This window comes from Acanthopagrus latus, chromosome 24 (genome assembly GCF_904848185.1).
Source record: "Acanthopagrus latus isolate v.2019 chromosome 24, fAcaLat1.1, whole genome shotgun sequence".
Taxonomy (NCBI): domain Eukaryota; kingdom Metazoa; phylum Chordata; class Actinopteri; order Spariformes; family Sparidae; genus Acanthopagrus; species Acanthopagrus latus.
In genome coordinates, this window is record NC_051062.1 from 9477637 (window position 1) to 9492556 (window position 14920).

At 42.6% G+C, this 14920-nt stretch overlaps 2 protein-coding genes across 7 annotated transcripts in view; one reads left to right on the forward strand and one right to left on the reverse strand.

The window, feature by feature from the left end:
- Positions 1-742: 742 nt before the first annotated feature.
- On the forward strand, positions 743-5279 carry LOC119014974 (ras-related protein Rab-9A-like). 5 transcript variants are annotated; one of them, XM_037090452.1, is made up of 3 exons: positions 743-881; positions 3043-3082; positions 3477-5279. In XM_037090452.1, the coding sequence occupies exon 3, from the start codon at positions 3533-3535 to the stop codon at positions 4136-4138; it is 606 nt and encodes a 201-aa protein (XP_036946347.1). In that variant the 5' UTR covers positions 743-881; positions 3043-3082; positions 3477-3532; the 3' UTR covers positions 4139-5279. The 5 variants fall into 5 exon arrangements, with proteins under 5 accessions (XP_036946347.1, XP_036946348.1, XP_036946349.1 ...); XM_037090453.1 differs by lacking the exon at positions 743-881 and adding an exon at positions 2574-2917; XM_037090454.1 differs by lacking the exon at positions 743-881 and adding an exon at positions 2574-2893.
- Positions 5280-6193: 914 nt separating this feature from the next.
- LOC119014972 (neuronal membrane glycoprotein M6-b-like) overlaps positions 6194-14920 on the reverse strand; it is a 43614-nt gene continuing 34887 nt past the window's right edge. For both annotated transcript variants that reach the window (XM_037090447.1, XM_037090446.1), the window contains exons 5-7: positions 13104-13177; positions 12951-13016; positions 6194-9287 (exon numbers count right to left, since the gene is read on the reverse strand). In XM_037090447.1, coding sequence (XP_036946342.1) covers positions 9135-9287; positions 12951-13016; positions 13104-13177 — 293 coding nt within the window. In that variant the 3' untranslated portion in view covers positions 6194-9134. The remainder of the gene's footprint in view (positions 9288-12950; positions 13017-13103; positions 13178-14920) is intronic.

Consider the following 14920-nt stretch of genomic DNA (forward strand, 5'->3'; position numbering starts at 1 on the left):
TCCGGGAGGTCCAAAGATAAAATCCCCTGTAAGGAAAGCCCCCCCGTCGTCATGCCGACTCAGATACGGAGCTGTGACATCATCCCTGTCAGATCCAGCACAGTGTGGCGGCTCCGTGTCTGCTCTCTGCGTTGTGTCTCCTCTCAGATGCTCCTGGTCTTATCTCAGCCTGACGAATCGATGCTGCGCACCAACACACTGTGTGATGTGACAGTATCTGCAGGTTGTCAGCTCTGAATCCAGGGCCGCCTCACCGAGAGTTTCTTTCCCATAACTATGACTTTTTCTTTCATGACTAGTTGTTTTTAATCTCATTGAAAATACTTTTTCTTTTACAAGTTTACCTTTAATCTAATAGTTCTGACTTTTGTCTCATAATTCTGACCATTTGGCTCATAATTTGTTCTTTTTATCTCACAATTATGATTTTTGCTATAATAATTCACCTGTATCTCATAAATATGATTTTTTATCTCATCAGTTCAACTTTCTTTACCATAATTTTACCATAATCTTTAACAATTTTGACCTCTGAACCAATAATTATGACTTTCATCACATAATTTCAACTTTCTATACCATAATAAACATATTTTAAAATGGATTCAGTGTTAAAAAGGGTCTTTGGTGTGCATCGGGACGAACACAGAGATGATTGTTCTATAAGGCGACAGTCGGATGAATGAATAACATGAGCAGCGCTGTCAGCATCCAGGAGCGCCTGATGGGAGGAGGCGTGACTCGCGGGTCATATGAGCGTCATCAGCGGCTGCGGGGCCAGAGAGCAGCGGGGACACCGGAGCGCCATGTCACCGGCAGACAGCAGCACCCTGCCGGGATGAACGAGGGGAATCTCACCGCTGTGACCTCCACACAGACAGGTAACAGCTGCTGCGATGGCTAAAACTTAAATCTGAATTGAAGTAAATTCTCACTTTCTGTCGTTTTAAGTAGAGTCGTGAGTGTGAAACGTTAGTGCGCCCATTATCGGACAGCTAAAGTTTAGGTCAAGGCTTCCATTATCGGACAAGCACGCGTCAGCTTAGATTCATTTCATACATTCGTCCACATACGGACTGTAGCTAAACACAAGGAAGCCGAACGCAGAATTCAAGCATGTTGTCAAACGTTTATGCTAATTTAGAGATGATAAAGCTGTTTGTTTCCAGGTTGATTTCATGCTAGCTACTATAAATGAGTCAGGCGAACCTGCTGACTTTGTCCGAGCAACTACAGTCACTGTTAGCCACTTATATCGTCTTTTGTGTCTTGTACCGCCATGTTATGCTCTTTCATACATCTTAACATTATGAGTAAAAGTGTTGAATGGCGGATAAAGAGTTGGTAAAGAAGACTAAGGGGCGAAAAACACCGGGGTGGGCTGCGTGTCCGAAAATTGACCTAACGAGGGGTCGCTAGCTAGAAACTGCAGAAATATGATGTTGTACCCCAAAAGACGTAGTAATTATCATTTTAAACTGTAAACATGTATTGTGTGTGTAGCCGAATGTCTGCTAAGATCACTATGAACTATAAAATGTTGTTTCCGGTCGCTGTTACACCTGACAGCTGCTGTATCATGTAGTTAATGCTTAAAACCTCATTTATTTAAATGAAATACGTTATTGGCTCACTCGCAGCAATCTTTTCTCTGATTTGATTTTGCATATAAGCTCTTAAACATGACTGGCAGTATTATATTTTGTAGGTTGTATTCAGATCACGTGTTTGGAGGAAGCATGCACCGATTACAAATGACCCACAGAGCAGCTTTCTCTTGAAATAGTAGCATTCACATGACTTGTGAGTGTGTGTGTGAGTGGCCATTCATCCCTGCCTCTGTTTCTTTGCAACTGTTAAAAAAGAAAATAAAAATATTCATATTTTCCCTGAGAGACCTGACTGCAGCATTATGTGGGCTTAAAGGTCACCAGGACAAAGACAGCATTTACCCAGTTTTGTTTCCTCTGGGCTGAAAATGCTTATTGCTGCCAGTTCACGTGACAGAACTATCAGCCTTCAGCCTGAGCTCACAGCTCTTCATTCATCTTTATACTCTCTGAAGGAGCCTTACCTTCCTAACAAGCAGCAGATACTGCCAGTGTGGTCTGCAGACTGGCAGATTGGCTTATATTGTCTTTGACATATATACTAGTAAACTGAATATTTTGGGGTTTTGCGCTGTTGATCAGATAAAATAAAACATTCCATTACATCGGCTTAAACTGTGGGACATTGAAATGGGTAGTTTTAAAAAAATGTTCTGACATTTTACAGGCAAATCAATCAATTCTGAACGACAGAAAACAAACTTTCAAAACTGTCAAGTTCCCTCTATGACCCTTCAAAACAAAATAGTGACACTAAGTTTGACTTTTAAAACAAAACTGGGATTTTAGTTTGGAAACAAACAAACAAATTAAACAGGCTTAAAAGAATACATCAAGACTCTGTCTTCCTTGAGTTATATACTAAGGCTGCACCAATAAATCAATTAATTGTCAGCTATTAAAGGTTCAATATGTACAAGTTTGCGCTAAAAACATGCAAAATTAACACAAATTGTGAATAATTAGCAGAATGTGAATGTGAATAATTAGCAGTTTGGACATTATGATGTTGCAGAAGTTAGTCAGCTGACTTCGGAACATCTTCGTCCAAAGCTCCTGTTCCAGCTTCCAGGCCAAACTACCACCTGCACGGCTAACTGAGCTAACCTAAAGATGCTGGTTCATCAGGCAAACGCTGATCCTGTGACGTTGAGCGTTCAGTGATGGATGATCACAAAGCTCCTCCTCGTCTCCGGTTTAAACCCCCCTCTTGTTAAGATATTTTAAATCTCAGAGATTTGTTCTGGTATGTGGGAGGAATGACGGCCACTTAGCTTAAACTGGTATGCTAAGTATGTGAGTGTGTGGTAGGTGATTAAATTTGCAGTTAAACTCTCACTTTTCTCAGCAGCTGAGCCCCGAGTGGGCGAACTCCTTCGGACACTCGCTGATCTGTGACATTAAATTTGCTCTGTTTCTCTCTTTCTTCCAGATTGTTGACAACATGACATTCATCTGCCGCTCATAACACAGTGAGTTTAAAACCTTCTCTCTGTATTTGACTATGTTGAATTGCCACTTGTGGTCCTGTGATCAGGGTCCACATGACGCACAGCACAAATCATTTCATGCAGAACGTATTACACACAGTGTAGGAAGGTCATTAGCCACTAAATATAATGAGTGGGCTGCGGATGGTTAATAGGATTAGCTAGTTGACTGACTTTTATAAGTTGCGAGGGAACATGTAAACAGCTGCTGACAGGAAGTGAAAGCGGCGGAGAAGCAGCTTGGTCTTATCTCGATGAGCTTATCTGTGAGGACAAAGGTAGAAAACCAATAAAGTCATTTCTGAACAAGATGGATCTTGAGTTTACAGTGTGACTGTTGTTCTGCTGTCTAAGTTAAAGTGTTTGTGTTCCTCAGGTGAAACTCTTCCTCTGCTGTCTGCAAACATCAGCCCGAGCCGCCTCCCTGCAGCCATGATGTCCAAATCCGCCCTCCTGAAGGTGATCCTTCTGGGCGACGGCGGCGTCGGCAAGTCGTCGCTCATGAACCGCTATGTCACCAACAAGTTCGACTCGCACCTCTTCCACACCATCGGCGTGGAGTTCCTCAACAAGGAGCTGGAGGTGGACGGCCACCACGTCACCCTGCAGATCTGGGACACGGCGGGTCAGGAACGCTTCCGCAGCCTCCGCACGCCGTTCTACCGCGGCTCCGACTGCTGCCTGCTCACCTTCAGCCTGGACGACGGACAGAGCTTCCTCAACCTGAACAACTGGAAGAAGGAGTTCACGTACTACGCTGACGTGAAGGACCCCGACAACTTCCCCTTTGTGGTGCTGGGCAACAAACTGGATGTGCCTGAGCGGCAGGTGTCAGGAGAGGATGTTCGACAGTGGTGCCGCGAGAACGGCGGCCACCCGTACTTTGAGACGAGCGCCAAGGATGCTACGAACGTAGGGTCAGCCTTCGAGGAGGCGGTGCGACGGATTCTGGCGTTGGACGACAGAGCGGATCACCTGATCCACACCAACACAGTGGACCTGCAGAAGAAGAGTCCGTCTGACCCCACCTGCTGCTGAGCACAGTGCGACTCCCAGCAGGAGCCCATGTGACGCTCCAGCTGTCTGATGGTGTGACTCTGAGAAAGAGGAACTTCTCAGATAAACTCCTGACAGCCAGTTTTCAGACCAAAATGGACATTTTTGTGCCAATATTTAGCATTTGTACTGCAGAAGGGACACAAAGTGTACACAATGTATTTCTCAACCCCAATCCAGACTGTTTGTGTGGTTGTTTATTCATACAATAGACAGTTAATGAATTAACTTCCTGATGCAGTAAACTCTCTGCAGGTTTTATAGAAATACATGTGGTCAGAGACGCATTTCAGATGTATTCAAGGTGGATGGAACATGAGATTAAAAGGTCTTTATATCACCTGAAACAGTATCAGTTCCCTAAACACACTTTCTTTGTATCTGTCAGTAGTGAAACAGCAGCTCTGACGTCACTGATGCAGCTGTGGCCACAAGTTTTTAGCCCACAAAAAGAGAAGTCAGGAGATTTTTTATTTTTTTTTCAATTTCTGGGCAGGCGTTTTTACAGTGGAAGGAGTGTGATTCAGTGCTGATTGTCCTGGTAACCCCCTCCATCAACACACTGGAACCTGTTCACACCCCCACATTGATTTTAATAAACACACAACAATTGTGTTTCAAGTTCAAGTTAATTAATGCATAAAACACGTCATATTTTTAATTCTTATAGGTTCAGGACCTCAGAATACTTTCTTACTGTTGACAAACTGCATAAAAGAAACTATGTGATCAGTTAAATTATATACAGGAGCTCTAAACTGAACCAATCCCACCGTCTCTGTGGTCAGAAAAAATAATGATTTGTACTTACTTGCACCAGATTCACAGGTTTTATCACACGATTACCAGAATTAATAGTTATTAAATCATTTTTCAAATACTTTCTGTTCCGTCAGAGTGAAAACCAGAGATGTAAGAAATGTTGCGGATTCGAGAGATGGTAAAACAAATGACGCCATTATGGAATTATGTGTTTCTAATGAAGGAAAGAAGCTACTTGTAAGATTTAAATGACTCTAATTACACTGCAGACTGTATTATCTTCATTACGGTAAATTACGTCCACCTTCTTCTTTTTTTTTTTTACACTTGAAATAAAACAACAGCCATCAACGAAACTGAAGAAAAATCTTGTGTTTTGTGTGAAGTCTTTAATTGGAGGTGTAGTTCCCTGTTTGACCACAAGGCTGCAGCACATGTTAAAAGATAAGAGAGATAAACGCCCAGTTTGTGTCTTCAGACTAACAGTGGCTCTTTCCATCATGTAGTTCCTGTCACACTGATGTTGAGCTCCACTATCACTCCCACACAACATAAAGACTGTAGATTCAAAGTTGGTAAACACAGTGATAGAACGAGAGAGCTGCCAATCAGCTGGAGTCCCGCCCACACAGCTGAGAGCAGGTAGAGAGAGGTCACCTGTGTGGGAGCATCATGGATGTGTCGAGGCAGAGCTGCAGTCTGCACTGTGAGTATTTCAACTCCACTTCCTCGTTTATTTCAGATAAAATCAATAGTCACCTGGAAACCAACTGACAACCGTTCTCACGTCCATTAAAAATCTGCTGTGTTGTGGTCAGACAGGAGGCAGCAGGTAATTAAGTCAGTTGGAAACACCTGTTGGCACAACACATGCTGCTTTTTAAATCAAACTAGGGTGACAAGAAAGAGTGGCAGGTTTGTGCGTTAAATAAATGGATTTATGGATTTGGGTTATTACATTTTCTTGCTAGAAAATTACCTTCAGCCTGGGAATTATTTATTTATTTATTTATTTATTTTTTAAACCTTTTTTTAAAATGTTTTAGAGACCAATCAATTGTATAATTCATAAAAAACAACCCATAGTTCCAGCTCTAATGTTTGAGTTATGATGTTTATGTATTGTGTTGCAGAGATGTCTACAGTAGTTAGCATGTTACTCCGGTGATTCGCTGAACTTGATATTTTTGCTGCACCTTTTTAAAAAGAACGGCAGATATTCATAAAATCACTTCAGACCCGAAACACACATAAAAGAGACGGGGGACAACAGTGTCACGATAATAAAAAATATCGGTTTTACTAGAGAAGGTTACAAAAATCATCACTATATAGGAGTCATAGAACTATTTCCAACTTAAAAAATAAAACCATAATGAAACACCTACAGGGACTACAATGCCATCAAAGTACAATGGAGTTTTCTTTAGAAAAGAGAGGGAAGGGAGGGGAGGAGGGGAGGGGAGGTGTGGTGGAGGAGGAAGAGGAGGAGGAGGAGGAGGAGGAGGAGGAGGGCAAACACCGCCTACCATAGTTGTCAGTACATTTGACTACACATCACCTGAAAAACTGTAAAGACACAGTCATGTCTCCTTCATGCAAATAACGAGGAAACAACAACACCCTGACACGCATCGTCTTATAGGAAACTGAAGTTTTGCCTTTTACATCAACCTGCTGGCAAAGCACGTATATTTATCAAACATAACACACATGGCAATATAGTCCTTTTTTATACAGAATAGACAGCTGCACACATGGACGATACTGACATGCTTCATCTCATCAAAGTTTTCAAAAATGTGTCCTCTTCAGTGTTTTTTCTCTTTTTTTGTTTCTTCTTCGTTTTAAGGGTAAACTAACCAGTGATGATCGATATAGAATATAGTTCATGATTATTAAAGAATATCTGATTATAAAATTAATGTATGAAAATTCCTGACTTTGTTTTGTTTTTTTGTTGTTTTTTTTGTTTAATATTCAGAGTGTAAACATCCAAAACAGTCTCTGTGGCTCACGTGAGAGGCATGACGTCGAAAAAGAAAAAAGAAAAAAAAAAAGAAAAAAAGGAAAGCGTCCCGCTGACGAGTCGCTTCATTTGGCTGGCCGTCGACAACAAACTAAAAAAAAGAAAAAAAAAAGCACAAACGAGTTCAATTAAATCATAATTACTGAATCACAAGAAGAACCCAGCTGCCTAAAACTGATAAAACATTAAGAAATCAATTTCCGTATTTTCTTCACATTTTTAAATGTATACGTCACAAGCACCTCAATCCATCATATCACTGTATCCCTCTCACGACATATCATTGAAGATGTTACATTACAGTTATTATATCAAATGCAGAACTAGTATTTTGAGTGCTAAACACATATCTCAAAGGGTACATTTACATATATCTGTGGAAAAAAAAAAGAAGAATAGAAGAGCATGGCAAAAAACACTGACTGTGTTCTCCCTCGCTTTCGGGGCAGGGGGAGACGTGTGAATCGAGATCTTTTTAGGGTGATTCGGCTATTTACAGGTGAACTTCATTCAGAAAAAGGAGTTTTAGAAAATGACAGAACTGGTTTTTTACTGTAGAAGTCACACAGGGACAGCGTACCAGTCCGGTGAGGGATGGTGTGTTTCGATGGTGAAGCTCTGGAAAAAAGAACACAACTGGCTGAAATCAGATTTGGTTTGATACCTGAGGTGTGTGTGTGTGTGTCTTTTTTTTTTTGACTGATTCATCTTTGATTTCTGCTGCCGCTGGTGATGAGTGTAGCAAAAACTGTAAAAAGTCTGAAAAGGAATAATCTGTGGGAAATAGGCTTATTTGCCTTCTTGCTGAGAGTCGAGATGAGACACTGCTTTTGAATACGTTTGTTAAATATCAAGCTAACAGCAGCGGTTGGTTAGCTTACATGCTAAAAGCGAGGAATCAGCAATCTGTGGTTTTAATGTGGAGGTTATGGTTAGCCAAGCCGTTAGCAAGTCAGTCACCTCAACTTGTTTGTTTTTTACACTTGGGTTTCTCCAAGCTAACTAGCTGCTGCTCTTTTCATCTAAGTGAATTTGAGAAAGTGAATGCATCAGGTTTTCATACAGATTATGCAAACAAAATATCACGTGGTAATTAGTAAGCTTTAGAGATGCTCGTAGCTTAATTTTGTTACTTTTGTTACTATCCGTTTCCTGTCTTTATGCTAACGTATGTAGCATATTCATCATTCTTCTAATCTAACCTTGTGATAAGAAAGCAAATGAGTATTTTCCCGAAGCTATTCCTTTAATGAAGGTTTGCTACACCTCTGGTCTGAAATGAACGGTTAATACCTTGGCGGATAAATAAACTCTGATCATGTAAATGCACAAAAATCCTTGAGATACCACATGAGTTGAGTCTTTTAGGTATATCATAAGAGAGGGGTGGGGGGATGGGGAACTTCGTGATTTCAAGGGAAGTTTTTTTCATTCTCCCTCCGTTTTTTATGTTTCGTAGTAGTGCAACAACGTATCGAGCATTAGCGATAAAAAGTCTCAGATGGAGAACAAAGTAAAGGAGAGAAAAAAACCCCATGAGCGCAAAAAACATAAAGAAAGAAGAAAGATCATAATAGTACCTGGCATACTTTTCAGAGAGTATTAAAAAAAACAACAACATTCGTACACATTCGCACAATATATTCATATTCATATATATATGCATATAAAACACCAAAAAACAGAGGAAGTTGGTCGCTGCCTGGCTTCCCTGTGGCTGAAGCAGACAGTGAACAATGTTTTTTTTTTTTTTTTAGGCTGTTAGGAGTTGTTGTGTGTTGCGAGGCTGTACTAGCTCAGGGCGCGAGGCCATCACAGCCGGACCACGTTCACGAGCCGCCGCCCAAAAGCACGGGGGAGGAGAAGCTTCTGAACTGATGTATCGTACCTGAGCTCGACCCTGGCGGGGGGACGAGCTCTCCCGTTCTGAAGCGTCTGCCTCCGTCTGGGCCTGCTGCCGCTCCTGATCCGCTATTCTCTTCCCCTCGGGTGTGAGCCCACAGCTCTCAATCAACATCGTGGAAGGGAAGAGGATGGAGAATCAGGAGGTTGGAGGACTATCAAACATGACCGAGGTGGTTTTTGTTTTGAACAGAGGGAGGGGTGGGTGTTGCAGGGTTGGGGGGGGACGGGGTTGAGGTGTGGAGAGGAAGATGGGTGGTGGCGGGGAGAGAGGACCGCTTGTCCTTATGAGTAGGAGGAGGAGTTCTGGCCCTCCTTGGAGCGCGCCTCGGCCTCCAGGTCCTGGTCGTCCTTGGTCTTGATGTCCTGGTACTCGTGCGTGGAGACGGCGCTCCTCAGGTAGGCCCAGTTGGCCGCCAAAATCATCAGGTAGTGGATCTGAAGAGAAACGGAATCATTTATGTTACGGAGAGTAGATAATGTCTTACTGCCCTCTGACCTTGTGCTATGAGAGGGTGAAATGTCAGTTAGCCTCAAGCTACCTGCATGTTTATCATCGAAAAGTGGATGAAATACTGACAGATGACTCTCTACGTTTGCATCTATCGTTACAGAGACCCCCGAAAGACACGTGATTATGGAGCGACCATACAAAGACCCTCAGAAGACACCCGACTGCCGGGTCAGAGCAGCTGTCTATCAATGTGATACGTTGACGTCGACATATTGGATGTGGCAGCACTGAACTAATTAAAGTAGATTAGATCCTTGTATGTTCAGTATGCAGGTCACCAAACCCCTGTATGCATTTTTATGATGTTTTTATGAGTGTTTACAGCTGCTAATGTATGTAACTGTATAGCTGCTCCCATTCAAAGTCAAGAATATGCAACCTTTTTTACCATCATATTTAATAATGTTCTGTCATGGGAGTATATAACACCTTTACATACATTATCAGCTGTAAACACTCCACTCACAAAAACATTATAAAAACCCACCATGGTTTGATACCTGTGTACTGAACATATAAGGAGTACTTAACCTTTATGACATTGCTGAATATGAATATATCCATATGTCACTCTCTGCAGATGAACATAAGTAACATAAATTACAATGGTGACAAAACTAACAACCAAAGACATAAAGACACAAAATCCTAAAATACATAATCCTGTCACATAGACATGAAAAAGTACCACTGCACACATCCCAACCTATGTTACAACAACCTCACCCTCACAGGAACATACATACAAAAGAATCAAGTAATTTTTCCAACATTTTTGCTCCTGCCACTCCACCTTCACTCACCCACTCACCCACCTCTGCAAGACTTCAGCCTTTTCTAGTTTTCTGTACCATAACCCACCCCGTACATCTCTCCGAAAGGCCGGGGAGGAACGCTCCTCCTCCCCGACCCCACTACTGCGGGATTGTTCCTTTGTTCCAGGTACTGGCAACGGGCGGGATTCGAACCAGGTGCTTACGCCCCTGGTACCTTCAACGGTCACGAACAAACCCACCGCGCCACCGAGTCCCCTTCACACTCAAACCTTCTCTCCGAGCGCTTTTTAGTTTTCAGTTTCGGTGTTGGCCTTTAAAAGGCCCACAAAGGATTCGAACCAACATGCTCCGAATCTCTAACCAAGCCTCTAACACGCTGCGCTATCTGACCTGACAGTCTTCACCTGCGCGTCTGCAGGCTTTTCACTTCTTCCTTAGGATAAGTAACTTCAAAAGCCACACAAAGGATTCGAACCAACATGCTCCCAACTTCTAACCAAGCTTCTAACACGCTGCGCTATCCGACCAGACAGTCTTCATCTGCGCGTCTGCAGGCTTTCACTTTTTCCTTTGGATAAGTAACTTCAAAAGCCACACAAAGGATTCGAACCAACATGCTCCAAACTTCTAACCAAGCCTCTAACACGCTGCGCTATCTGGCCAGACAGTCTTCACCTGCGCGTCTGCAGGCTTTTCACTTCTTCCTTTGGATAAGTAACTTCAAAAGCCACACAAAGGATTCGAATGTTAAAGAAACAGTGAGTATCAGTCAGATCCAGTAGCTCAGGCTAATATGAGCCTGGTCAGCAGTTCTGAGGTTGTGGGTTCGAGTCCTGATTAAGTTTGGGTTTCATTCTTATAAAAGTTTCAAGTACAGAATGAAACGTGGCCAGAGAAGTTGAAGTGCTCGGCAGTCAGTACTTCAAACTTTTATAAGAATGAAACCCAAACTTAATCAGGACTTGAACCCAGCACCTCAGACTTGCTGACCAGCCCTCTATCAGCCTGAGCTACTGGATCTGACTGATACTCAGTGTTTCTTACACACTTCACCCTTTTGAACCTCAACACCCGAAACTCAATGAGGCTGAAATGTTAAAGAAATAGATGACATCAGTCAGGTCCAGTAGCTCAGGCTGATAGGAGCCTGGCCAGCAGTTCTGAGGTTGTGGGTTCAAGCCCTGATTAAGTTTGGGTTTCATTCTTATAAAAGTTTGAAGTACAGAATGAAACACACCCAGAGAGGAAGTTGAAGTGCTCAGCAGTCACTACTTCAAACTTTTTTAAGAATGAAACCCAAACTCACAACTGCTGACCAGGCTCCTATCAACCAATTAAGAGTCAAACCCACGACCTCAAAACTTCCAAGCCTGGTTTTACGCTGCTGAGCTAACTAGAAGTAACAATTACAGCCTCTCTCAGAGGTTTTCACTCCTTCTGAGCAGCGACTTCATAAAGAGTCAGGATCTTGGCAGGTGGACATCAGCCTTCAAAACTCTGTCAGGGTTTGAACCCACAACCTTCAGTCTTCAAAGCATCACTTTATCTTCCTGAGCTAATGAATTGGGGATAAATGTTTGTGTCTGAGAGGAGTTCACTCTTTGTTTTGGGCATCAGGTTTAAAAATCACCTGAACTACCCAGGGTTTGAACCCAAAACCAGCACACTTCACTGAGTATTATGAGAACCAAACCTGCACGCTCAGAACTGCTGACCAGCCCACTATCAGCCTGAGCTACTTAATCTGACTGATGCGCTTTGTTTCTTTCACATGTCACTTTTTTGAACGTCAAACCTTAAATTTTAATCAAGAATCGAACCCACAACCTGAAAACTTCAAACCCCAGTTTTACCCTGCTGAGCTAACCAGAAGTAACAATCACACTGTCTCTCAGAGGTTTTCATTCCTTCTTCTGAGCAGCGACTTCACAAAGAGTCAGGATTCAAACCCACAACCTCCAGACCAGTTCATCAGACACCTGAATGTCCTGCCTTTGACTGACTCGAGGATCCAACACACTGAGCTACCTGGACGTCAGGTGTCTGAACCTGAACTTTATTTTGTGTCCAGGCCGTCTCAGTTAGTCCGTCTGTGTCTCCATTGGATCGTTGCCTGGCCCAAACATCAGTTTAGCAGCAGCTCGTTGTATCAGGACGTCACCCTGCTGCTCTGGGATCCGGCTCCGAGATTTATAAAGATGATGGTTGCATTGTCGGATAGTTAATTTTACTTTATTAAGTCTCTTTTTCCAGTGTGTTCCGCAGGTTATTCCACTAATTAGTAATCACCATAGAACATCATTACATAAAATGTTCACATATATGTTAAAAGGCACAAAACTGTCTTACTGATTGGGCAAACGAGCAGAAGTATCTCTAAGGCTGTTGCATAATGTCGCTCACAGTTTGAAACAACCTTTCCACTCTGCTCGTACTCCTCTGTGTTTCCTTCTACCTTCCAAATAAATTAGCTGGAGGACCTCGCAGCGCTGAGAGGGCTGTCGGGTCGACCAAGCATTTCATCCAGAGAGCAGCTTAATGCCTGTTTTTAGCACCTCCATTTCCCTGGACGTACAACAAAACAGCCCGCCTCCACAGCGGAGTAAAACACTGACCTCGTCTCTACACACACTCACGCAGCAGAGGCAGGCTGCAGGGGTTGGATTTCAACCCATAGGATGACACGCTGACAGAAAAAAAAAAAAACAAAACGTGAGAGGCGGGGTTGCTACGGAAACAGATAAGCACGCCATGGCAACGTGCATATTCTGAGCAGCACATTATCATCAGCGGGGATCATGAGCGGCTTACCAATGCGATGACGGTGGCACCGGCGCCGGCCAGCGCGACGATGTAGAGGTGGTAGGACAGGTAGAACTGTGGATGAAAAGAGGGAGAGAGGGGGGAATTAGTGGGGGAAGGCACGAGAAAGATGAAAACGAATAAAAGGTCAGGTCCTCTCACCTCGCTGGTGTCGCAGATTTCACCCAGTGTAGCTCCACAAGCTTTTCCCGGTGTGGCGTTCCAGGGAATAATACCTACAGGATCAGAGAGATGAAACATCACAGGGCCGCTGCTTTCTCATCGGAGACAAGAAGCTTTTTCCTCCCCCCCGAGACTGTTTGATTGAAGGCATTATGAATTAGGCTCGGATAAAGATTAAAGGAAACAGGGCGGCTGCCTCTGAGCCTCTCCTACAGGAGAAATATGGGTCACTATTTTGATTTATTAAACTATAAGAAAACATAATCGACAACGTGCTGGTATAAGCTTATTCTGGGCTCTTTACTTTTTCCTCTTTTCATTAATATCATAACTTTAAATAAGATCCGAACGCCTCGCAGAAACAATTAACGTTCACACATGAGCTGTAACTCGTGAACTGCTGCTAATAACTTGATTTCAGGCAGTAATTGGGGTTAATATTTCATACACAGTTGTACAGTACCGCTGCCAAATGAAGCATTATGTGATCCTCAGCCTACTTTGCAAGCGGGCCAGCTGTCCTTCAAATGTGGGTCACATACTGTACATTAGGCCGTCACACAGATAACGAGATATGCAATCTCAGGAGAGTGTTACTGCGCAGTATTACTGCAGGAAGGTGGATTTTCATAGAGATCCAATCAGGCTCTCAATAATCTAAATGTATCTTTTTTTTTTTTTTTTTTTTTTATCTCTTCCTGTACAGAAAATAACATTTTAAGTGAAGTGGAGCTAGAGATGAATATGTGATGTTTATACTCCGGTATATAGAAACAGAGTAAGCCTTTAGAAATACATATAATATATCTGAATACTGGGTTTATTTTTACCCTAAGTGAGCTCAGTAATTAGTGTACCAGTAATCACTATGAGAAGGACTGTCGCTAATGGTGGCTAATGTTAACTAACGTAGGGTAACGTTATAACAATAAGACCAGTAGCCATTGCCAAGCCAGTGGCTTATGATGGCCAATATTAGCTTACTTTAGAGAGAGATAGCCAGTAGCTCATTAGCTAACTTTTGATTAACTTTGCTAACTAGAGAAAGATATGACGAGTAGCTTAGCTAATGTTAGCAACATTTATGACAAGTATTAGTAGTCGTGGTAGTAAAATAAAACTTAAACAACATAAAACAATATGCCAATCGCTAGCTAACTTGTGTAGCAGCTAACCAGTAGCTTATGGCTAACTCTGGAGTTAAGGAGATTAGATGGCAGTGGCTAATATTGATTAACTTTCCCTTTACTCTAAAGAGTTATGGCCAGTATCTTATGGCTGGCAAACTGTAGAGAGAGATATACACGGTGAGTTATGATGCCTGATGATGGCTGCGGTCGGCCTCTCTTCACATTTTCCTCTCCTGCAGGTAAAGCGTCGTGAAAACAGTGAGAGGCACCAGGATATTCTTTTTTATGTGCACAGTAAAAAGCTTTTATCGCCGAGGCTAGTCGGCATGTTTGAGAACACTCGCCTTGATCAGGGGAACTTCTCTTAAACTTGGAAGACATTTAACACAGCGTGCAGTCGGATCCTTTTTACTTAAGCTGCAGATCAAAATATCTGGGGGATATGCAACATGTTGCGCTTCAGTGTGCGGTTTTGGCTCTTGTGTTATGTTTTGGCAGTTGCTTTGTTGATGCTTTTATTGAATATATTCATGTTTACATGTATCCTTGATGCTGGCATAAGCTCGCAGCCTCTTTGAAAAGACGACATTCATCCTCACAAAGTTATTTTTTGCCGTCAATCCGTGGTTTCATAAACCTGGTTTTCAAGGCCCACCTGTCCTACGA